Raw genomic sequence first — 25,044 nt, forward strand, 5'->3', positions numbered from 1 at the left:
AATTCGTTCTTGCTGCTCCAAACATCCTTCCTTTGGGTATGCAGCCATGTAAGTCCTGTGGTCCCAAAGTCCTCAAGAGATTGAACACAAATGTGATTGTGTGCCTGTGCAAGACCACGCATATGTAGAGAAAGGGCAGTGGTGTTAGTGTCCTAGCCCTTCTTGCAAGTGAGGGTAGGAACCACATATGCGTCCATCGTAGGGGAGGAACAAGGCAAGGAGAGGCCCATTTTTAACAAATTACAGAGCTTAGGGTCCCCTGAAGAAATGAGGCCATTGTAGCAGGGGCTAAGTATTCAGGCTCTTTGTTGAAAGACGAGGTAAGGTGGCCAATAGAATAGAATCTGTTCCTTTTATATAAGCCCGTACTGCAAAGAAAAAGTACGTGCAGGTAGCCTGGTGTTACCCCTACTGTCAGAACAACAAACCAAGGTGAACCCACTTGGAAAGGTCATCACAGAGTAGGATGAGCAAGTGTGAGTTTGAACAGCTTACACATTATTTCGTTAAAAATAACACAATTTCATAGCACAGTCATAACTAAACATTTTTAAAAGAAAACGCAGACAAAGTTTAATTTATCGAATGGATAAATGGAGACTTTGAACCAGCCGTTAGGCCGTCTCCTCACGCCGACGCTCTCAGTACTACATACCGTTTTTCAATAACAACAAGCCCAGAAGAAACTTCTGGTCCCGAGTGTGCCTCATGCACCGGATCCTGTGACTCTAGGTCACTCGGGATCGGCCTCCTCGCCCGCCCCGCCGCTCCTTCCCTGCGGGGACGAGCCCAGATCCCAAGCACGTGGCGGGCGCGGGGCCCCTTCCGGTGCCCTAGGGGAGCGCGGCTGATGAAACGCTCGCGGCTGGGCCCGGGAGACGCGGCCGCAGGGCGGCTTGGCGGAGGAGACCGCTCGGGCTGGGCGCGGGAGGCGCGAGAGGCGGACGCTGGGGCGCCACAGGGGCGCCGTGGCGCAGAAGGGGCCTCCGACCCTGCGCGTCCCCGGGCTGCGGTGAGTGTGCGCGGACCGTGCGCGCGCCCGTACGCCCGCGCTCCGGGGGTTGGGGCCGCGGCGCTTGCGTGCGCGTCCCGCCGCTAAGGCTCGGGTGACTTGTTCCCGCCCCACGCGTCAGGCGTGGGAGCTGCGGGGTAGGGCGAGTGATTTCTGGGGTGAGGGAGCCCCAAGGCCAGAGGGCAGACCGGGGAGCCAACTGCCCAAGGCCAAGGCCAGGTACGACGGGAGGCGCCGGGCCGGGCTAAGCCGGCTTTCTGTTCTGGCTCCCTCTGGGTTTTTGCTCCCTGACCTTGGATAGTCAGCTTTCTCTTCCGGGGCTTAATGTCCACATCATTGAAATGGGTAGTTTGGATTCCTTGTCTAGCCAGGCCTTTTGTGTCCTAAACTTTTGGGACTGTTGCCCCCCTGATCTGTTGGATTTGCAGTGTAGTGAAGCTGAGTTTGAAGAAGGAAAGACGCTTTCTCTTTCCTTTCAGGGCAGCCTGGGCAGGCACTTAGTTGTCGGTGATGCTGGCAGGCACTGTGCAGCGATGGGACCCCTGGGAGCTTGAGTCTGCACAGCCTGGAAAATCTGGTTGAAATGTGGATTCCCTAAGGGACTGGCAGGAGTCTCAGTGCTTGCTCGTTCTGTGCTCCGCTTACCCTTGCGTCGGGCTCCCTGACTTGTGTACTGAATCCTGGAGCAGGGCTGAGAGGATGGTAAATGGTCAGCATCTGCCCTTGGGGGTCTGCCTTCATCCTCGTGGCTCTGTAGGCCCTGGGCTGGATGAGGAGCCATCCTGACCTCTGGGTCTGAACACATTCAAATCTGGCACGGCTTCTTTCAGTTTCCACTTTGGTGAAGCCTAGGAACATCTAGGCAGCCCCTTTGCTGCCTGATTGCCTCTTCACCTTTCTGGCAGTTCTCTTGGTGTGTGCCTTTCCCAGTGGATGGCGATCCCTGCAGGGAGAACTGAACAGATTCTTCATGTTGCATTCCTGGTTTTACAGTCGGGGGCTGGCCCTAGAAGGTTCTCAAGGAAGGCTTGTGGTCCATGTCAGCTGCCTTCGCTCAGTAAGCGCTCTTCTCCAAGGTAGATTTTGTGAACCGGGAACCGCAGCGTAACCCTAAATTACTCTCCTGGTCCCTGCTCCAGAAATGGCGGCAGAGAGAAGTCCAGTGCCTTTCTCAAGGCCACCAAGGTGGGAAGTAGTTGGGCTGGCCAGGTTGCTTCCAGCCGGCCCACGCAGCCGTGGGCGTGTGACAGGCCTATGACTGGAGTCTGCTGATTGGGTCTCTGTGGGCAGCCGAGGGGTGCTGTGATTTCTGCCCCTAAAACAATGCTTCATTGTGGGATTTCAACCAGTGGATCCTTCTGTGTAGTCCCAGGCTTCAACTCCAGCCGGTGTCAGCTCCTCGCAGCCTTTGCAGCACTCCAGTGGTGTGAGGCTGAAGTGTGGCCTGGACGACAGGTGACAAGGTTGTGTCTGCCTTGTGGTCCAGTAGTTGATCGGAGGAAGCAGAGGGGTGTCGACTCTGGGCGCAACCTTGTGGCTGTTTTTGTGGCTTTTGTACCTCTTGTGGGTATAAGAAAGAAAACAGGCAAGGTGAGGTTGGCGGGTAAGTACCTGGTGTGTGAGAATGCTGCTGCAGGCCAGGTGAGCAAAGACGAGACTCCGTCTTCCCTGAAGAGCATTGCAGGGTGGCTGGAATTTATTTCTAGATCATGCTGAGAAACATGGTTTCTTTGGGTCTTCTCAAAGGTGTCTGTGGATAAGCTGAAGGAAAGCAGAGCAGGCCCAGAGGCGTGAGGGCATGGTCCTGTGGCCTGACCCTGGAGACGCAGGGGATCCTGTGCCACTCAGTTGTGGAGAGGTGTGTGTTGGCCGTGAAACAGGAAAGCCATGTTGAGGAAAGGAAGGACCCTGGGGACAGAGCACTGAACAGCATGCTCTTCCTGAAGCAGCCAAATGAGGCAGGCCTCCCTGCCCACTGCACGGATGCTCACAGCAGAGTTCAGACTGGGGGATGGGCTGGTGCAGAAGGTGACTGCATCCATCCGGCCAGACTTTGGCTCCAAAGTGTTCATGTATTTTCCTAAAGTTTTGTTACTGTTTGGCCTTAGGCTCCCAGCTTGGTAACATTCATCCTTTGTTTTTCATTGGGAGAGAAGCTCCCAATGAACCATCTAGACTCACCCTTCCTAAAGCTACGACCCTTTAGTACAGTTCGTCTCGACCCACAGGTTGAGAACCACATTCTAGAGCTTAATGTTGGGCTGGCTTCAGGTATTTGGGCCCCCTCATATGGAGCTGTCTTTCCCTACAGTTTGGTTTTATTACGCTGCCACGATATTTTTATATATATACAATTTATTTAACTTTATTTTATGTGCATTGGTGTGAAGGTGTCAGATCCCCTGGAACTGGAGTTACAGTTGTTAGCTGTCATGTGGGTGCTGGGAATTGAACCTGGGTCCTCTGGAAGAGGAGTTAGTCCTCCTAACCACTGAGCCATCTCTCTAGTCCGCTGCTGCCATCTTCATCTCTTCAGTTTGCAGAGGTTAGGGCATAACTTTTGAGAGTAGGTTGTTGCCTTCTGCCTTTTTAAAGGCAGGGTCTGTCTGTATTTCTCCTTTTAGTTTTATTTATATTTATATAATATATATTATAATAATATATTATTATAATAGATTTATTTATATTTATAATATTTCTAAATGAATAAAAACATATTTAATATTTATAATAAATTATAGATTTATTACCTTATGTGTTTTCCTGTATGTACGTCTATACTGTGTGTGTGTCTATTACCCTTGTGGGTTCCCTGGAGCTGGAGTCATGGATGGTTGTGAGCCACTGTGTGGGTTCTGGGAACTGAACCCTGGTCCTCTGTAAGGATATCAAGTGCTCTTAACTCTGGGCCATTTGTCCAGCCCCAGGCTCTCTCTTCTTGTGGCCTGGTCCAAGAGCCTCCTGCCTTCATCTCTTCCCTCTGCCCCCCATCACCATAGGAACACTGCGGTTGTAGACATGCCTGCCACATCATCTGGCTTTTATGTGGGCACCCGGGTTGAACTCAGGTTGTCGGGTTTGTGAGGCAAGTGCTACCGGCTATTGAGTCGCCTCCCTGACCCTGGGTCCTTCTGCCCCACATTTTCATTTCGCAGGGCATCCCTCACCTATGCAGCTGCTCCTGCTGAAGAATGAAGATGAGCAGTGAAGGGGACTGAAGGATCAGTTTCTCCCAGTAGAGGTCAGTGGGTGGGCCTTGGGGCCAGTTTGGTCATCTAGAAGTTTTATGCGGCCTCCAGTGTCACCTTCCTTGGTAGCAAGTGAATGTTGCAAAGGACCGTCCACCAGACACTCACAGGATCAGTGTGCCACTCCTGGGTATTTGAGTGGAACGTGATTTTCCTGGGGACACACTGCACAGGTTGCAGCAGATTGGTGACCCAGGAGCATCCCTGCTTTGACTGATGCCTGCTGTGCCTGTGGGCCAGCTGATACTGGAGGCATTGGCCGTGTCTTCATTATCCTTCAGAGGGAGCTGCAAAGCCAGAGCTTACTCTCCTTACAGGGTTTTCTCAGATACAAGTTTAGCCACCTATGTGTGTGTGTTGGCTTGGCCATCTGGAAGCCCCAGGGACCCAGCCCTTGCCTCAGTCAGCTGTGTGTAAACAGTCACAGCAGGACTGCTGTCTTTCTTTCTGACGGGGCAGGGCTTTGCGGTAGCCTACCCCTGTCTGAAGCTGACTGTGTATGTAGCCCAGGCTTGCCCTTAGCTTGTCCATCCTATTGCCTTTCCCCGCATGTATCCTTCAGTGTTGGGATTATGTAGATCAGGCTGGTGAACTAACATAAATCTGTCTGCTTCTGCCTCAAGAGTGCTGGCATTGAAGGGTTAAAGAGTTCATATTCATGGAGTGTGATCTCTGTCCCCCATGGCCTTCCTGTGTAATGCCCACTGATTCCTTGTGGTGGGCCTGTGGGGGGAGGGCCGCTAGATCTGGAGAAGCCTATTTGAAGCTCTGGGATTAAGTCACACACATCCAAGTTTATACAAATAGAAATCGGAGGTGGCGAGACCACAGTGAACCCTGAACATGGACCGCGCCCCTTTAAGGAACTGGAGTGTAGCCTAACTGTCTGGTTAGTTCTCCTCTTCGTGCTTGTCAGGACTCTGCCTGTAATCTGTGTTTCCTGTTTGTTCCTCTGTTTTCTCTGTGTCCTCTGGTTTGCAGTGCCTTGTAGGAAGGTGTACAGAAACAGCCTCCCCAGCATGAAGGTGATGTCTGCCTCAGTCTTGCTTACCTGGGCATCTCAGGAAGAAATGACTGGGGCCTGGTGTGCCTGAGATGGAGAAGACCCACAGCTGGAAGGGGAATTCTCAGCTGAGGCCTGCGGAAGGTTTTAGTTCCCTCTTCTCATTCTGAGAAAGAATTTCCTCAGTAGGACAGAAAAGTCAGCATTTAGACTCCTGATGGCTGTCCCTGGCCTTTAGCAGCTCTGGCCCCAGGGAAGGCCAGGGAACCTAGCTCACCTTCTTTCTTGTGCTGTTTTTCTTAGGCGAGTGGAGATGAGACACTGCCCCAGCATGAGCTGTACACCCAGAAACAGGAAGTAGAAGCGGGAGCAGCTGCCTCTTTGCCATGGCCTGTGAGCCTCCTACAGACCCTGGTGGGGCAGCTGGTCCCCTGCCCACCTCTATCCTGGGCTGCAGCACCCTGCCTCAAAGGAGCCCTCCTGGCTGGGGTCAAGGTAAGGTCATGACCCCTACCCCATGATCCCCTTCTCACTGTGTCCCATTCTGTGCTGAACTCACACCTATAACTGGGGTCTCTGGATAACTGGGTGGTTTTGGGATTCAGCTCCAGGCCACTTTCTGTCATTTCTACCCTGTTCTCTCTGCCACCACCTCTTGTCACCACCTTTCCTTCCCACTAGACTACCTTTTTTAGATGTGCAGCCTGCTGGCACATTCTGACCCAGGCCTCCCACTGGACATGTTGTGAAGAGCCGTCATTCCCCAGGCCAGCCACAGCTCTGCCTGCTGCCCTGTTCGCTGTTCTTTGCCAGGGCATTCAGTCTCAGGACCTCTGTACGTGGTGTTCTTTCTACCCATGCTTTTTTGGTACTTGGTTACCATTCATCCTTTGGGCCTCAATCATCCTTCCTTCCCATGGCAAATTATTTGATGGCTTAGCCTTAGTTGGGATTTTCTGATGTATTCTTCCAGCACAGTTTATTTAGTATACCAGTTATCTATGTGATAAATATTGAGTGTTCAGCCTCCCTACCATAATGGAAGTTCAGGGAGGGTAGGGCTGAGTACTGTCTCACCCTTCCCGTGTCTGTAGAGCCAGCAGGAGGCCTGCTCCATGGGAGACATGGAGTCAGTATTGTGCTCAATGAAGGGATGGATGGTAGCTGGGTGTAGCAAGGAAAAGCAGCACTATAAACTGGGTGTTCTATAGAAATGCAGGCTTAATAGTGGGCCTGAAACTCTGTTCAAAAAAGCTGTATGACAGTGTTAGTAATTGTTATAAAGCAATTTAAACATCTATCCATGCTGCAGTAGAAAGGGACTGGATGAAGTATTTTTTTTCTTCAAAACTTGAAAGGTATCCCTGTGCTGAATTTTAGTAAGCTCCCCCTTGCTGCTTTGTGCATATTCTCTCTCTCTCTCTCTCTCTCTCTCTCTCTCTCTCTCTCTCTCTCTCTCTCTCTCTCTCTCTCTCTCTCTCCTCTCTCTCAGCTTTGCTTAGGTCTAGAAACAAGCATTTCTAAGTGCAGGACTCATGTTGCCAAGAATCCAGGAACTCCTAGTAGAAAGGTAAATAAGAGACTCGGTGAAAGGTCTTTGTAGGGTTTGGGCAAATGCTTGTAGCCCAGGGTGTAGCTGACTGAAGGTTCCAGACTCTCCTGGGGGAGGCTCATCCAGTGTGGAATCGAGGGCACCAATGGGAGATGTCACGGGACGGTGGCTGTGTTTGGACACAAATACCTCTTCCTTTGGGAGACATCACGGGTGGTGGCTGTGTTTGGGCACTACCTCTTCCTTTTGGAGACGTCACAGGATGGTGGCTGTGTTTGGACACAAATACCTCTTCCTTTGGGAGACGTCACAGGATGGTGGCTGTGTTTGGGCCCTACCTCTTCCTTTGGGAGACGTCACAGGATGGTGGCTGTGTTTGGGCCCTACCTCTTCCTTTTGGAGACGTCACAGGATGGTGGCTGTGTTTGGGCACTACCTCTTCCTTTAGGAGACGTCACAGGATGGTGGCTGTGTTTGGGCACTACCTCTTCCTTTTGTTTGTTTCATCTCCGTCCCCCCAGGTCAGCTGGGTAGACTGCTTTCCAGGGGCTTGGCTTCTCTTTCCCTGTGAACAGCATCCACTTCTTAGAACTCTTGGAGCAAGCGCATAGTGTGGGCTCCAGTTCTCCAGTAGGGGTCTAGTTAGCCGCTCTTGTTTCTTTTCTGTCTATGCTTTTCCATTTGAGTAGTCTTCAGTTTAATGTATACTTTTATCAAGGTGGGGGTGGGGCATAAAAGATATGTTAGTGTTGTCTATCAGGACTTCTGAGTTATGAGCTCACTGGGGCCAGTGGTTCACACACTTGAGGTGACATCCGGGCTGTCCTCTGAATGGCTGACAGTCTTCCATGGTGGCTGTGACCATTGGTAGGTAAGGAAATAGTTTCTCCTGTTCATTCACCTTGTGAGTAATAGACGGGGTCACAGTGTGATCCCTCAAGGGCTGGCCTGTATTTTATCCATGTACCGCACTCTTTTCAAAAAGTAAGGGGGAGGGCAAAATCGAGAGTTCTTATGGAGAGGACCTAGGGTTTAGAATTCTGTGATGGAATCTTTAAGAGTGAGTGTTCTTCCTTCCTGACCCAGGCTGTGAGAAGCTTGTCAGTGCTGAGGATCAGAGTCCATCACACTCACTCACTCACTCACTCACTCACTCACTCACTCACTCACTCACTCACGTGTCAGACATGGATGCAGGCACTAAACCAGCTCAGGCACTCTTACGATGACCATACCAGCATGGAAGCATGGCGTAAAGGAAGGGCTCGATCTGAACAATTACACACATGTATACCCATATGTGTGCAGACAAGGCATCGGCGGGACAAGGCTCTGTGTCCTTTCCCTTCCTCTTCCCAGTGGTACAGACTACCCACAGTGCTTAGCTTGTGACTCCTCCTCCTCCTGTGGTCAAAGCTAGCAAAGGTGTAGCTCTCTGTGACCTGCCTCCTTTTGAGGACCATTGTGATTCCATCAGCCCCGTGGGTACCACAAGCTGCGGTTCCTGCTTATGGCCAGCTGATCTGTGCCCTGCATTCCATCTGCAGTGTTCATTCCTCTTTGCCCTGGCAGCAGTCTGGGGATGCAGGTGTGGCCATCTGGGGCTGATGTTTCGTAGTATCTATTTAGATCTGATATTTGGCTCATTGCTGGGATTTAAATTCTTCAATTGAACTTCCTCTAATGTTTTTCAGCCTGTTTCTAGCCTTATGACAGGGCACTCAATACCACCCATTCTTTGCTTGATGTCTTTCTGCTTTGGGAAGTTATAAATTATATAGTTAACCAGCGTGGGTCTTACTTTTGCCTCCCGGGGACTTCCCAGTCAAGCTACCTCCTTAGGCTTGCGGGACGGCTACCACGTTCCTCATCACGAGAAGGTACTCCCCTCCTGAGGTGTGATGCCTTCAGTTCTGACCTCCTCCAGAGGTTCACTTGTTTGGTCCATGATCCTCTGTTCTGCTTGCAGAGCTGCACAATGGCCAGGTCCTCACAGTCCTCCGGATCGACAATACCTGTGCACCCGTCTCCTTTGACCTGGGAGCTGTAGAAGAGCAGCTCCAGGCCTGGGGCATTCAGGTGAGTGCTGGCTGTTTGAGTCTGTTCTTTCTGTCCACCTGGCTATGTGTCCACCCACCGGTCTCTTCACACACATTTCCTTAACGTTTACCTGAGCTGGCCGTGGGCAGGCGCATAGGAAAGTATATTAGAAGTATCCTTCCTTGCCAGCATGTTCACTTCGAATGTGTGTGTTGGGGTTCTGTCCAGGCCTTGAGCTGGCTAAGCTGTGCACAGGTGACCAGGACCCAGTGCTAGTGACCACACTGCCCAGCAGGAACTAGACACTGACCAGTAAGCAAGGTCAGCTAGACAAGGTCAGCCAGGCATGGACGCCACAGTAGAGGACCATACCAGATACTGAAGGCATAGGAGGAAGTTTTGAACTTCCCTATGGTGGGTGGTCACGAAAGCTTCGTGGAAGGCTAGACCCTGATGGGGTTGTTGAGGGTTATATTAAGAATACTGGGCAGGAGAAAGACATTGTAGGGGAGGGAACGGTTGTGACAGTTCCTGGAGCTTACCACATAATGGCTAGGATACCTTCAAACAGTGAATCCAGGCCTGCGCTTCACAGACCCGCTGTGTGGATATGGATCCAGGCTTGCTCCCCACTGCCTGTGTGATTTCAGGCAGGAGACTTAGCCTCTCTGGTCCTTACTTTTGTCTGTAAGAGAGGGTGATGTTAAGGCCTGGTGTGTAGGGCTTCCATTAGGATTACGTGTGTGACGCCAAGAGCATTCGTACATGTTTTGGAACATAGCAGGCTCTCAGTGAACCTTAGCACTTGCTGTTGCTGTGAAGGACAATGGTGTGGTCTCCTCCCCAGAGCCCTCAAGGTGAGGTCTTCCTGGACTAGCCAATAGGGGTTCAGGTGGCTCAGTACCCCGAAGGAAGACTTTGCAGATAGCACTGAGCCTTTCCTGCTCTGGACGGGCTGCCTTTGCCTTCCATGTTTTCATCCCATGTTTGTGCAGAACTTCCCCCTCCTCGTTTTCTTCTCCCTCTACCTGCTTGCCTGCCTTCCTTCCTTCCTCCCTCCCTCCCTTCCTTCCTTGTGTGGTGTATGCATGTGTATGTGTTCATATGTACACACATGTGCAGATCAGAGGTCATGTGTCTTCCTGGTTTGCTCTCTACCTTGTTTATTGACACAGGGTCTGTTGCTGAATGTGGAGCCGACTGATCCACCTAGACTGGGTGCCAGGGATTTCCCCAAAGCACCCAGCTATTTAACACGGGCGCTAGACTTGTGCAGCAGATTTACCTACTGAGCCATCTCCTCAAACCCCAAATCTTTCTAAAATTATTATATTGAGATTAGTGAAGAGAGTTTGTGTGTATATTGTTGCATTGTGTTCTTGGATGACATGTTTTCCACTTGGAAAAAATGTATTTATAACGATGTTAACATGTGTATGTAGGTGGACAGTATGTGTATGTGTGTGCCAGGGTGCGTGTGTGGAAGTCAGGACAACTCCGTGACGCCTATTCTTTCCTTCTACCTTTCTCTAGACTCTGGGGGATGATCTGGGGTCATCGGACTTGCATCATTCACTGGCAAGCTCCTTTACTCCTGAGTCCTTGAGATGTCCCTTGTCAAGATGTGATTCCTAAGTGGCTAGCACCTGTAGGGCTGGTGTGCTCTGCAAACACTCTGCTTTGGACAGGGAGACCTGTGCCCCCTGTGTTTGGGATCGCGTGCAGAGTGTAAAACGGCAGCCGTGATAGGCTGGCTCTGCGTGCCCAGCGCTCATCGTGTGACTCTCACTCTGCCCAGTTCCCCTGTGCACTGCCCCACAGTGCACCCCCCCTCTCCCTCATTTTAGAGAGGAGGAGCCCAAGGCTCAGAGAAGGGTTCACTTGACCCAAATCACCCAGTACTTGAGTGACATGACCGGAGGTTAGCCCAGGGCCTGTGTCTTGCCCAAGACTGCCTATGCTTGTTGGAAGGTACCATGACTCACAGGCTGTGTGGCTCCTCTGCAGGATGCCCTCGTTCTCAGGCTCCTGCAGTTAGACTGAACCCAGGATTCCCCATCTATGCTCCAAGCCTCCCTTCCTGCCTTCCACGGTGCCTTGAATTTGCCTTCCCTTCCTCCCATGGGCAGTCCTGTGAAATGGGAAGCATACTTGCTGGCAGGAAGGAAATGAGGAGTAGCCGTCCTATAACTGATGACCTCTTTATCTTGGGTACCGTAGGTCCCTGCCGAGCAATACAGGAACCTGGCCGAGAGTGCTCTCTTGGAGCCTCAGGTGAGGAGGTACATCATCTACAACTCGAGGCCCGTGCGGCTGGCCTTTGCTGTGGTGAGTAGTACTTAGGCCCACACGGCCTTCCTCCTTGGCCTCAGGCACACCGGATGCAGCAGTATGTCCTGGGGAACACAGCTGCCTTTGAAAGCCCAGTGGCAAAGATGTCGATTTGCTGTAGAAGGGGTCAGTAGGGATGGGAATAGGGACTGGGAGCCAGACTTCCGAGTCAGTGTTTAACCTTGGCCAAGGCTTTTCTCCCAGGGACGTGGTTTTCTTTTGTTCACAGGTAGGAGTGATTCCTGTGTTCCTAGCATGCACACACACACATGCATGCATGTACCTACCTACCTGTATGTGCATATGCTTGCAAACATATACCAGAAACATGTACACACGTGGCCAGCAGTGTGTGAACCCAGGCTGTCTAGCTGAACCCTTAGCTGTTCTGTTTCCTGGCTTCTGTATGTGTTTACGGCCCAGCTGACCCTGCCTCCCATTTCAGGGGAGACAGGAGAGAGGGGACTAGCATTTAACAACCCCCTAACAAATACTGGACTTTGAAATGTTACCCTGCTAGTCCTGGGACAGTCCTGTGAGGAAAGCGTGATTATCCCCAGTTCACAGGCAGAGAAACCCAGTCTTAGAGAGGTCATAGCTCGTCCCAGGCCATGCTGTACCGCAAGGCAAGGATAAAGGTATACCACAAGGGGTTAGATATAGAATTCTTTCCATCAGGAGGGTTTAGGAGTGAGGGGCTCAAACCTGAGTGCTCACACACTTTATCCCAAGTAGGCCAGCTGAAGGAACAATGCGGAAAGTGGGGTGCAGAAAAGGAGGCTCCGCAAATGTGGCCACAGTGGAAAGTGGGAAGTGACAGGGAGCTCCAGCTAACACCCCAGAGGTCCTGAAGGGAGAGCAAAGTTGAAGTAGATAGCCAAGGCCATGTACCTCTGAGCAGTCGTCAAGATATGGCCCCTCCCACCGCTGGCTCATCTTTATCCGGGTCTCAGTCTCATTCTGGGAGGTGGTCTGAGAAACTGTGGTGAGTTGTGTAAAATTTCTTTCTGGGAGACAAGTCCGCCTCTGGTGCCATTTCCCAACATTCGAGATTGCCAGCAGAATTCCCATTTCTTTGGGGTCTGTAGTTTCAACAGCCTGATAATCAGATTGAGAGACACAGTGTCTCTAGAATATCTTCATTTCTGCCAGGCCGGTTACAGCCTGTTGTCATGGTTCACTTAATAAGAGGGAGCAGGAGCTCAGTCCCAGGGTTGGTGTGAATCTCCCTGATGGCTCCGTGTCTTCCCGTGTCTTCTACAGGTGTTCTATGTGGTGGTGTGGGCCAACATCTACTCCACCAGTCAGATGTTTGCCCTGGGCAGCCCGTGGGCAGGCGTGCTGCTTGCCACCCTGACCGCTGTCAGCCTGACGCTGACTCTTGTGCTGGTGTTTGAGAGACAGCAAAGGAAGGTGAGCTGTGGGGCCCGTCTGTCCCTCCAGAGGGCTGGGCAGTCTGATGCCGTAATTCTGCTGCAGACAGCTCCTTGAGCTCCTCCATGGCTGCACACCCATGACTAACAGAAATAGGGTCCTCTCCATTGCCCCTCCCTCCCTCCCTTTCTTCTTTCCACAGTTCTTACCACCTAGGCCAACAATTTAGAACTTGCTCTGTATAGGTTGGCCTGCCTCTGCTTTCTGAGTGCCGGGATTCTAGGCCACCACATGTTGCTCTTGTTTTGCTTGTTCTTTTGAGGTGGGGTCTTGTTATGTAGCTTAGGTTGGCCCCAAACTCACGATTCTTTTCCTAAGTGCAAGGATTACAGGCTTGTGTCACCACGTTCTTCCTTCCCTCCTCTCCCTTCTCCTTTGCTCCGTTGCTCCCCGGAAAGGTTACTCTGCTGCACTTTAGTGCTTACGGTTCACTTTCTGATGGCCTGGGCCTTTGGCTGCTCACTGGGGCAATTGCATGTGGTGTGCAGAGCCACTTGCCTTTTGGCCAAGGAGCAACTGCTCTTTGTTCTCTCTTCTTCGTTGTCTTACCCAGCTGCTGCATGTTGTTTTTCAAGAGCAGTTCCCAGGAGCCCGTGTTCCTGCAGCACTCTAGGTAGCTGAGCTTGCTTACACACCTCTCCCTGGACCTGCACAATAACTTGTGAATATCAGGGAGGGAAGGTGACAGCCCACCTCACTGTAGTGCCGGGGCAGGAGGATGAGGGCTGCGGAGGTGGGCCATTGTCCCTCCTTGGTGGGGTTGGTGCTTCACTAACAACCTGGCCTCACTTAACTTCTGTAGCAACCTGAGAGGCAGGGAGTGGGCTCAGAGAGTTAGGGAACTTGTCCTGGATCTAATTGTAATGGAGAGGCAGGGTTCAAAGCCAAACGTATTATCCCCATCACCTTTAGAGAGGAGATCCTTGCTTCCCAGCTCACGGTGGCACTTACTGGGTTAGTGTCCATATGTCCTACTGGGTATGGACGGTAGGTTAGTGTCCGTGTGTGCTGCTGTGTATGGATGGTAGGTTAGTGTCCGTGTGTCCTACTGGGTATGGACGGTAGGTTAGTGTCCGTGTGTGCTGCTGTGTATGGACGGTAGGTTAGTGTCCGTGTGTGCTGCTGTGTATGGATGGTAGGTTAGTGTCCGTGTGTGCTGCTGTGTATGGACGGTAGGTTAGTGTCCGTGTGTCCTGCTGTGTATGGATGGTAGGTTAGTGTCCGTGTGTGCTGCTGTGTATGGATGGTAGGTTAGTGTCCGTGTGTCCTGCTGTGTATGGATGGTAGGTTAGTGTCCGTGTGTCCTGCTGTGTATGGATGGTAGGTTAGTGTCCGTGTGTGCTGCTGTGTATGGACGGTAGGTTAGTGTCCGTGTGTGCTGCTGTGTATGGACGGTAGGTTAGTGTCCGTGTGTGCTGCTGTGTATGGATGGTAGGTTAGTGTCCTGCTGTGTATGGACGGTAGGTTAGTGTCCTGCTGTGTATGGACGGTAGGTTAGTGTCCATGTGTGCTGCTGTGTATGGATGGTAGGTTAGTGTCCTGCTGTGTATGGACGGTAGGTTAGTGTCCTGCTGTGTATGGACGGTAGGTTAGTGTCCGTGTGTGCTGCTGTGTATGGATGGTAGGTTAGTGTCCTGCTGTGTATGGACGGTAGGTTAGTGTCCTGCTGTGTATGGACGGTAGGTTAGTGTCCTGCTGTGTATGGACGGTAGGTTAGTGTCCATGTGTGCTGCTGTGTATGGATGGTAGGTTAGTGTCTGTCCGTGTGTGCTGCTGTGTATGGACGGTAGGTTAGTGTCCTGCTGTGTATGGACGGTAGGTTAGTGTCCTGCTGTGTATGGACGGTAGGTTAGTGTCCATGTGTGCTGCTGTGTATGGATGGTAGGTTAGTGTCTGTCCGTGTGTGCTGCTGTGTATGGATGGTAGGTTAGTGTCCGTGTGTGCTGCTGTGTATGGACGGTAGGTTAGTGTCCTGCTGTGTATGGACGGTAGGTTAGTGTCTGTCCATGTGTGCTGCTGTGTATGGACGGTAGGTTAGTGTCCTGCTGTGTATGGATGGTAGGTTAGTGTCCTGCTGTGTATGGACGGTAGGTTAGTGTCCATGTGTGCTGCTGTGTATGGACGGTAGGTTAGTGTCCTGCTGTGTATGGACGGTAGGTTAGTGTCCTGCTGTGTATGGACGGTAGGTTAGTGTCCATGTGTGCTGCTGTGTATGGATGGTAGGTTAGTGTCTGTCCGTGTGTCCTGCTGTGTATGGATGGTAGGTTAGTGTCCGTGTGTGCTGCTGTGCATGGATGGTAGATTGTCACAGGCTTTCCATGGTAACACCTTGTGACTCTGGACAGGGAGCAGAGGTCCAGGAAGACTCTCAGAGCACCAGTGTGTGGCCTCCAGGGCTGCTGTCACAAATATAAACTTCTTTCTTTAGACTCTTACAGAGATTGGTAGAGCTCCTGGGGTGTCTCCTCTTTCAGGACTCCATGGTTATGTGGCTCCACCTGGGCAGCCAAGACCCTCTCCCCGTGCAAGGTCAGCAGAGCAGCCAAGACCCTCTTCCTGCGTAAGGTCAGCTGAGCAGCTAAGACCCTCTCCCTGTGTAAGGTCAGCTGAGCAGCCAAGACCCTCTCCCTGCGTAAGGTCAGCTGAGCAGCCAAGACCCTCTCCCTGCATAAGGTCAGCTGAGCAGCCAAGACCCTCTCCCTGTGTAAGGTCAGCTGAGCAGCCAAGACCCTCTCCCTGTGTCAGGTCAGCTGAGCAGCTTCTGCTCTGCTTCACTGTGCTGTGTGACAGTGTATTCTCAAGTTCGGGGAAGACGCTTGGATTTAGGTTATTATTCTGCCTAGCTCAGGGTGCTATCTTTCGGTACCCGGAGAAGCTCCTGCCCCATGTCCTGAATCTGTCGACCTTAGCAAGTGCTCCACTTCGGCATAGCTTGGCTTCATGCCTGTGACACAGGGACAAACCGTTCTGAAAGGATCTTTGTTAGGCTTTGCTTCTTGTCCGACAAGATAATGCTGCCCCTGGACTCTGTTCGGGCCTTTATAATGCTTGTCCGTGGTCTATGAAAATAAATTGCGCCTTCTGTTAGGCGATGCTTCTTTTGGGAGGAGGAGAAAGCCAGCCATCGGCCTCAGGAGGGAGAGGTGAAGAGTAAAGCTAGCAGTCCACTTCCTCTCACTGACACCCATGAGTGACTCACGCAGTCTAGGGTGCCTGCTGGATGCTAGGCCTCCTCCCCGCCCCTTCTGTGATGTCAGGGACGGCCAGGTGAGGTCCTTGACACAGGTCACAGAGAAAGACCTGCTCTCTGCTCACAGGTGCGGCCAGAGGCGCTAGGTGAAGAGTCCAGAAACGATTCCCTAGGCTCTTTGGTTACTTGAGAAACCCTGCCAGGGTCCTGTCTTTCTAGTACTGATGTCTGTGCCCAGCAGTGTTGTGGGGACACGGACTCTCTGTGATTGGTTAGCTCCACAGCCTGGGGCAGCCCTGTTTCCTCTGGCTCTGTCATAGGGCGACTGTGGGAACTGAAGGTATTATTTTATGTGGGAAGCACAGCACTCACAATAGCACTGGTATACAGTGACCGCTCCATAAGTAGTAATCGTTATCGTTGCTGACTTTGTTTGCCCGTGAAGTTCAAGATAGACTTGCCTCTGTCTCCCTGGTTCTCAGCTGTCCTCGGGGATTTCTTATTAGGACCTCGCAGACCTCTTCTTCCTGATTGTGCCCCTGAGGATTAGTGCCCTCCCTGCGTCACTTAGTGTCTCTGAGGATTTCAAGCTTCCATGTCCCCTCCATTATTTTCTCCCCTCATGTGGTGAGTGATTAGCCCTTCTCAAGAATAGAAGGGTGGTGGGTACAATAGCTGAGACTCCACCTCATGTCCAACCTTGGAGATGCCCATGTGTGGCCAGGGTGACGCAGTGGAAAACACAGGTTCCCTGTCACATGTCCGGATTGTCCACCCTCGAGTGGTCCACATGCGGTGGCTTCTTTTGTCATTGTTCAGTCAGGGCAGTTTCCACAGGGTGACACAGGCAGTGGGGGCAGGGACTGAACTCTCAGTGAGTGAGTTTCTCAACAGGCAAGCAAGACTGCCCAGAGTCCTGATCAGAGACAGTGGGGGCATTCCAATGCACTGTGACCCCGGGTGAACCCATGTGTCTGGAGAGTTAAGATGACATACTGAGAATTTCTACCTCCTCCATGCCCAGTGATCTTTTTCCAGAGGACAGGCCCTGGGCATGTAGAACTTTCTCATGGGCCAGTCCTGCAGTAGGAGGCATGTGCTGGCCACCCTCACCCTTCTGTGTGGCCCTGCGGGAGAGCCCTGCACATGCCCAGTTTCCCCGTGGGGCCTGCTCTTTCTGAGCACTTCCCTTCGACTACTCTAGGGGTTGCTGCTAAAGACCCCGAGGGTCTCTTCCCCAGGCCACTGCTTTGGTCTGTTACACCTCTCTCCCCCTCTGTGGTCTCCTTGGTGTCTGCCAGCTGCAGATTTGACATTGCCTCGTATGGGTGGGAGTTGGAGGAGACAGCTTCTCTGAGGGCTGCGAACCTGTTAGCACATGGCCTGGGAAAACATGCCTCACCCCTGGCTTGCTGGAGGCTAAGGCCAGGGTTTCTTAAAGGTGTGTTGTTAATAGAGTTGGTTCTGTCCATGCAAACAGACCATCTGTCTACCCCTCGTATTCCCTCAGAGACCACTGCATTAGGATGTCGTCTAGCCGGGGCTAAGTAAAGACTTCCTTCACAGCTTAGAGAGCTCTCGCCTCACTCCTAGGAGGAGGGGGTGTGCTCTTTTATTAATCTGCCACTTAAGACAGGGAGACACAATGGAGGGGCACGGGCAGTCCAGCCAGGAAGCCAGAGCCAGGCTTTGGCTCCAGCTGTTTAACACCGAATTCACCTTAGGGGGAGAATAGAGTTGTCTTGAGCGTGAAGATTCATGTGTGGCCTTTGGGAGAGGGACAATTGTGATGTCCATGGCTGAGGAGCTCCTTGGGACCTCCTTGGAGGTCAGCCTTGGGCCGGGCACTTATCTTTTAGGCTAACACTAACACAGACCTGAGGCTGATGGCCGTCAATGAAGCCCTTCTGAGACACTGCGTGCTGCTTGGGGTGACAGACACAGTGGAAGGATGCCAGAGTGTGATCCAGGTACTGTGTCTCAGAGTGACCCCTCCTGGTGGCCCACTTGCAGGTGGCCTTGCGCTGTCTTGGCCTGCCCTGTGAGGTCCAGTGTCTGCTGTGCTGCTGTGAGTGGCCCTCCCCTCTCCTCAGGACTCCTCTGTGCTGAACCCTGCAGTTGGGCACTGTAGGAATCAGTGTCCCTGTCCAGTGTAAACCTGCATACCCATGAAGATGACAACACACAGTCGCAGTGCCTTTAAAGGGACCGTGAAATCTCATGGCAGGAGAGACGAGGCTGGAGAAGCTGTGTGACGCTCAGTAGCTTTCTGTGTCCCTAAGGGAGTAGAGAGATCTTACAGTAGGAGGTCGTGCGTGGGACATGGCTGAGGCAGGGTCTGATCCTGTCTGCGTCCAAAGTAAAGTCCTGGTAAGATCTCTCCTCCCTCTGTGGAGCAGCGGTGTCCTTTATTCTTAGTCTACAGCTGAAGATAGCAGGACTTAGGGAGGGACACCGCCTTCATAGCCAGGAAGCCGAGCCTAGAGTGTGAGGAGGTGTGCCTTCTATGAGTCTGACAGATGTTTGCCGAGAGCTTCCGCATGCTAGGCACTGCTCTCTGGGCAGAGCTGGGCTGAGGACACAAGTCAGTTTTGTGGAGCTGATCACGCTTGGGATAACATGCAATATAAAGTTATCTTGCCTGGGATAGTGGCACAAGATTCCTGGCCGTTCAAATGGCACTTTTACATCTCTCAAGTCTACAACTCCTTCCTCGCCTCATTCATTTCCCAGTCTTCCCTATCAGTTGACGTGTAGGAGGGACCCTGGAATGTCGTTGAATCTGCTGGTTTCCAGGTGACTAATGAAGGGACACATCTTTTCAGAGTGGTTCCTCCCATCGTCACAGTGCCATCTTGGCATGAGAAAATGCAGTGTCTGGATGTCTTTTAGGGTCCTTGGGGCTGCTGGGTGATGTGATGGGCAAGGAGAGAGGTGGTGCTCAATAGGGTGGGCACAAGTTGAATTGTTAAAGGATAGAGACTCCCGTTTCCTGTGTGTAGCTGAGATTTTTTTCACAGTGAAAAGACTTTTAAAAAGGTATGTGGACAGATACTTCTTGAGGTGAGCCGGAGAGAGAGACTATGTGGCAGGAGCTGTGCCTTTTGGTCTCATGGGTCAGTTGCCCTGAGCAGGGAGCAAGGTCACGACCTTGCAGATGTTAGACTCAGGATTTTATTGTTCTTCAGAACTTGGTTATTGTGAATGTGGCACCATCAAGGCATCTCAATGGAAATGGAAGGTTTGGGCCTTGTAAGGATGTCCTCGCCAGAGGGCTTCTGAAGGTGGGAGGGAAGGCCGGGAGTATCCCCAGGACATCTTTCTTACCTGCGCTCCTTCCACATTGTTGAGTTTAGTTCTGGTTGATGAAGATGTCATTTGTGAGGGTTTTTCTCCTTTGTGTATCTGGGTCTCAGACAGAATGGTACCCATACTGCTGAGGGTAAGGATGCTGGTCCTTTGCCCCAGTGGACATGTGAAGGCCAAAGAAGTTGGGATCTGCCTGGGATTCTCTGTAGGAGATGGGGCCTCCCCATTTTGTTTGTGGTTGGACATATTCTGAATTTGGTTGCAAAGCCATTTTTGGGGTGTGTGTGTGTGTGTGTGTGACCATGTAGCTTAGTGATAGTGTGTCCCCCTAGCATTCTGTCTTGGGTTCAGTTCCAGTACCCCCATTTGATCCTCTGCAGCCATATAGATGAGTGCAGTCACACTGCTGGGTGGTTGTCAAAGGGATGAAGAGCGGGAGCTCGGGATAAACTTGGGTTAGAAATTTAAGGTCAGGCCACTGCTGCTTCTCTCCACAGCTCTGGTTTGTCTACTTCGACCTGGAGAGCTGTGTGCAGTTTTTGTCTGATCATATTCAGGAAATGAAGAGGAGCCAAGAGGTAAGATGACCAGCACCTTTCCCTAGGATTAGCTGTGTCCTGGGGTCTCTGCATCCTGAGGTCAGGATTGCCATGGCACCCTGCTCCTGGCTGCCTAGACCTGTGACTTCAGGCAGGGTTTGCCCTTTAGGACCTTCAGCAGCTTCCCAGGACTGTTGACGGATCTGTGGGCTGCATTCCTGCCGCCCAGCTCCCGGCCGCCTGGCTAGCTTATGCCCCAAAATAACAACACACAAACTGTATTCATATAAACACTGCTTGGCCCATTAGTTCTAGCCTCTTAATGGCTAATTCTCACAATCTTGCCTAACCCATATTTAGTAATCTGTGTAGCACCAGTCTTACCAGGAAAGATTCAGCATGTCTGACCTGGCGGCTGGCTGCAAGGCGTCTGCCCTGGAGAGGAGCTGCATGGCGTCTGAGCTCACTTCCTCTTCCTCCCAGCATTCTGTTCTGTTTACTCCACCCACCTATGTTCTAACCTATTAGGCCAAGCAGTTTCTTTATTAATTAACCAATGACCTTCCTCCATCACAGGACTCTGCTTTTGTGGGGAATATTGTGATCTCATTGGCGTGGCTTCTTGAGATCAGCTGTCTGACTCTCTAGCTGGTCCACCCTTTCACAGCCTGCCAGACTCAGACCACACCTGTGTCTCCTCTGTTTCTTTGTAGTCTGTGCTGAGAAACAAATTAAGCCAGCTATGTGTTGTCATGGAGACAGGCGTGAACCCTGTGGTGGAAGGGCCTGAGAACTTGGAGGATGCCCCCCTGCTACCCAGCACTCCTGGTCCTCCAGAGAGACCACTCATGCAGACTGAACTCTATCAGCTTGTTCCGGAGGCTGAGCCGGAGGTAATGATACCACAGCAGTTGGTAAGGTCCTCCCGTGGGGCCCGTGTGTGGTCGTGATCTGAGTGAAGGTTCAAGGTTTAGGTCTTGGGGTTATAGGCTCTCTGAGTTGCTACAAACCATTTATAACTTGTAGGTCAGAGATGTCTTCACATTCTTTGACTGTTGTTGTCACGCCAACACATATTTTTGTTTATTCTGACACCTTTCTTTTTTGAGACAGAGTTTAGTTTTGTAGCCTAGATTGGCATACCCATAAACCTTCCAGCTGCTGCGATGGCACGCTTCATCTTTACACCAGTACTTTAAAGCACTTATGGGAATTAACTTTGTACTTCCGGTACTTTTGTTGGCATGTTTAAATATCTTGGCCATTCTTTTTGATAGCTACACTGACTGCAAGGACCATTGAGTGTTGATGAGTCATAGCCTGCCATCATTTAGATGAATATTGGTCTTTTAAAAATCTGTTGCTAGACATGATATGGTAACACATACCTGTAATGCCAGCACTCAAGATGCGGCAGTAGGAGAGTTGCAGGTCTAAGCCCAGTCTGAACTATACAGGGATACCTTGTCTCAAAGAAAAAGATTCTGTTGATCAATCACATGTTCATGTATCTATCTATCCATCATCGTCCATCCATCTGTCATCATCCATTCATCCATCCGTCCATCCGTCTATCATCCATCACCTCCATCTGTCCATCTATCAGCAACCATCATATCCATCCATCCATCCATCCATCCATCCATCCATCCATCCATCCACCTGTCCATCCACCTGTCCATCCACCCGTCCATCCATCCGTCCATCCATCTGTCCATCTCCATTATCTATCTTCATCCATCAATCATCCACCCACCTATCTACTTAAGTCTTAAACTTCTTGGAGCTGTTGTGGGAATCCTCTTATTTCTGGCTCCATCAGCCCCATAACCTTGCCAGGTTCTGTCCTTGGGTTCTGTGTGGGTCTGGTTCCTTCCTGGTAGCTATGTGAGCTATGAGGACAGACCCAAGTAGAGGGATGACCTTAGGTGGCATTTGGAGCTTTGGCAATTACTTGTATTTTCCTTTCCTTCCTGGGATTCAGAGAATCAAAGTCGAGCCCAACCCAGCCTTCCCCTTTTGCATTGGTGAGATTCTGGGGCTTCACAGAGGGTTACTTAAGAAAGAAAATGATTAGTCCTTCACTTTTTTTTTCAGAGCAGAACTGATAAGGTCACCTGCTTTATTCAAGGGGCTTGTGTGTCTGGGTTGGCATGCAGTAGCTCATTAAATATGGCCCTTTCAAGTTCTTCTTTCAAATTTCCTCAAACCCTTAGAAACACAATTTCCTGTCCTGAATTATCATGTGTGTATGTTTCTGTATGCACATTTTGAAAGTAGCTTATCAGTTAGCTAGGGAAAATATAACCTCTACTCAGGTCTCAATGGGCAGCTAGACTCCATGTGTCTGGAGGAGCCCAGAGTCTGTGACAGATGGAAAGAATCAGAACAGTCTCTCACATTTGTAAGGATTTTTATCCTGCAAAGGACATGTCAGCACATCCCTGAGGTCTCGATGACCTTCCCTTCTTTGATGGGTGGAGTGAGACTGGCCTGGCTCTCAGAACGAGGGAGAAGGCAGGAGAGGGCATTGGTTCTTACAGTATTGATCTTGGGCTGATTGGCGAGGCCAGGCTGAGCAAATGCTGAGGTTCCAGGGGTGAGCCTGGCTTCTGCTCTCAGTATTGGTGATGGATCCAGTGATATTTACTGAGCTGGCCTCGCCCACCTCACGACAGCACATATTGCCTGCCAGTGAAGACAGTGCCTCAGCCAGGCCGACACTTGCCCAGTGAGTGCGGCGTGGAGGAGCTGGAATTCTTCTGTCCTTATCTCCGCACCTGTTTTTAATTAGTAGCTGTACAGTGCAACCCCTCTGGACCCCACACCCAGCAACGCTAACCTCCCTTCTGCTTCCCCCACAACCTGGGGCCACTGTGTCCTTCGTGCATAGTATTGTTCCTCTGTGGTACTCAGTTTCCATCAGCAAACCCTTATTACATCTGGTAGCAGGATGCTGACCAGGCACCATATGTGAACTGAAGGTCTCCTGTCATGGGATGCTTCTCCCCATCCAGCCCCATTAGTGATTTTCTCCAAGTGAGTCAGTCTGAACTCATGGACCGCACAGATTCATGGGCTTTAGAAAGTATGAAGAGGGTGTAGGTAGGGCCGGGGTGATACTTCTCCAGTGCTCTGAGGGTAGAGGTCTTCTGGGCATACTAACATCTGTGGTGCTTGGGATGGAACCCGGGGCATCAGGCATGCTAGGTGCATGATTTGCTTCCAAGAAGAACCCTGTGTGTCTTGTTAGTAAGACCTCCTTGGGGATGAAGCAGCCAGGGCCACGGAAGCTCCAGTGAGTTGCAGAATGGGGGTTCTTGGCCAGACTGCATCTTCCAAGAGCCCTAGGCAGTGGTCTGACCTGTTCTTCTCTGGAGCATGCCTCCTGGGTAGGGCAGGATTTGGCTTGGCCCCCAGAACTGTCTGCTGTGCTCATGTTGCTTCCATGACTCTTGCAGGAGATGGCCCGGCAGCTACTGGCAGTGTTTGGTGGCTACTACACTCGGCTCCTGGTGACCTCCCAGTTGCCCCGGCCAATGGGAGCCCGACACACAGACTCTGCACAGGTTCCGTGCCCCTGTCAGCTCATAGAAGTGCACATTCTGGGCACAGGGTGCTGCCCATTCCTGGCCAGGTGACCGGTAGACAAAGACGTTCATTTTCCTCCAAGATTGAGAAGTTGGGGAGGAGTCAGGAGCCTGGCGTGGCTGACCCTGAGCTCAGATGAGATCAGCATTTGGGGACACTTTGGAAGTGTCTGTCATGTTGGTATGGGGTCCCCAAGTGTACACCAGATGTCTTTGTCCTGGCCTCGCTGAATCTGTTGGCTGAGCTGGATGGGGTGAGGAGACCAGGGCTGGTGGTCATCAGCAGGGTACTTGGAAAAGAAGACCCTGTTGGTGCGACTCAGACTGATTTTGTGGGCGACATGCTGACTTGTGTCACAATTCTGTCTTGCGGAGCGGCAGTGCTTCCTCACACCCTACTGTTCTGGAGTGAAGTGTCGTCAGACACGCTGGGTTTGAGCAGAAAGCTCAGAGGCTCCCCAAGAGTTTGAAGACTGCCCACAGCCCCATGTTCAAAGCCCTCATTTGGTGTGAAGGTCCAGCTCTGAGTTCCAGCTTCGCGGTTTCTTCCCCACAAATCACCACCCTAAGTTGGAACTCTTCCCCGGACTGGCAGGGGCAGCTTTCGTGACCCTTCTGCTGCTTTCCGCCATTGAAATTCCTCATGGAACTGCTCCTATTATTATTGATGTTTATGTTATCCACTTTTTCCTGTACATACTTCTTTTTCTATCGAGACTGTAAACTCCTCAGGGTCCAACACTGTACCTGTCTTCCTTTTGTGAATGACCTGGACTTGCTTAAAACAAAAGTACTTCTGAAAAGTCCCATGGATCGGTTGCCTTATCCTCTCCCCAGTTGTGGCAAATGGTTCTGAAACTTGGCTGAATGATAGGACCCGGGTCGTGATGGAGCTGCATCGCGGTTTGTCCACCTTCCACTTACTGGATGGTCCTGGTCATTTCCAGCTTATTGTGCTGGTATTCTTACCTCGGTGCACAAAGTGCTCCCCTAACGCCTGACCCCAAACTAAGGTGTCCTTGGTGAAATGCCATCACAGGGAGCACATCTGCCATCTCTAGGGCTGTGTGGCCATGGCTGAGTGTTCTGCCTTCTCGGTGTGTCCACTGACTCCTTTAAGAGCCCTGTGGTGGACTGAAGTGGTACAGTGCGGAGACCTGCTGGGTAAGACACATCCTACCTCTGCTTTTCCTGTGGAAGAGTCGCCAGCCATATCCTGGGGGAGCTTTGCTTGTGGAATTATTCACGGTATTTTGACCCACTGCGGGAAGTGTCCCTGAATTTGATCAGGGAAGCCTGTGCTTGTCATCTGGGCATAGACCCCTTCAGTATAACGATAGAGAATAAAACTGTCTGGTGAATGACTGAGCAGCTCGGCCCGGCTCGTGGAGGCTCGGTGTGGTCCTTCCACTTTCCCTCGGGGGCTATGGGGATAGTCATGGTGGACTTGCTCTTGTAGACCAGGCTGGTCTCGATCTCACAGAGATCGCCTGCCTCTGCCTCCTGGGTGAAGATTTTTTTTAAAAAAAAGAATTATTTTTAATCACATGGAAGTGCGGGAATTAAACTCAAGTCCTCTGCAAGAACGCTCCATGCTCTTAACTACTGAAGCCGCCTCTACAGCCCGGTGCACCGAGGTCTTAAGGTTCTATTTCTATCTGAGGCAGGGGCCCTGGACACACCGCTATGCAGGTAGGAGCATTCAAAATCAAGTCCACTCATCCTTCCAGCCTTCTGGTCTCCGCCCATCAGTCCAAACGGGAGGAGGGTTCCTGCCTGGCAGATGGTTGCGAAAA

General features: G+C 51.4%; 1 protein-coding gene across 9 annotated transcripts; it reads left to right on the forward strand.

The window, feature by feature from the left end:
• Positions 1–707: 707 nt before the first annotated feature.
• Tmem268 (transmembrane protein 268) lies at positions 708–24,617 on the forward strand. Of its 9 annotated transcripts, none has more exons than XM_075947091.1 (10): positions 711–1,012; positions 4,168–4,253; positions 5,567–5,758; positions 8,785–8,894; positions 11,076–11,183; positions 12,450–12,599; positions 17,670–17,780; positions 19,617–19,697; positions 20,372–20,551; positions 23,120–24,617. In XM_075947091.1, exons 3-10 carry the CDS (start codon positions 5,650–5,652, stop codon positions 23,297–23,299), a joined length of 1,029 nt encoding a protein of 342 aa, XP_075803206.1. In that variant the 5' UTR covers positions 711–1,012; positions 4,168–4,253; positions 5,567–5,649; the 3' UTR covers positions 23,300–24,617. The 9 variants fall into 9 exon arrangements, with proteins under 9 accessions (XP_075803211.1, XP_075803206.1, XP_075803204.1 ...); XM_075947089.1 differs by lacking the exon at positions 711–1,012 and adding an exon at positions 1,039–1,231; XM_075947090.1 differs by lacking the exon at positions 711–1,012 and adding an exon at positions 1,238–2,870.
• Positions 24,618–25,044: the final 427 nt, after the last annotated feature.

Source organism: Microtus pennsylvanicus, chromosome 13, assembly GCF_037038515.1.
Source record: "Microtus pennsylvanicus isolate mMicPen1 chromosome 13, mMicPen1.hap1, whole genome shotgun sequence".
In the NCBI taxonomy this organism is placed as follows: Eukaryota; Metazoa; Chordata; class Mammalia; order Rodentia; family Cricetidae; genus Microtus; species Microtus pennsylvanicus.

Excerpts from the sequence above, each read along its gene's own strand:
- Tmem268 (XM_075947096.1), top strand. The coding sequence starts at position 5,650 with ATGGCCTGTGAGCCTCCTACAGACCCTGGTGGGGCAGCTGGTCCCCTG. Across the intron at positions 17,781-19,616 it reads GATGCCAGAGTGTGATCCAG|CTCTGGTTTGTCTACTTCGA; the intron begins GTACTGTGTCTC and ends TTCTCTCCACAG. Across the intron at positions 19,698-20,371 it reads AAATGAAGAGGAGCCAAGAG|TCTGTGCTGAGAAACAAATT; the intron begins GTAAGATGACCA and ends GTTTCTTTGTAG.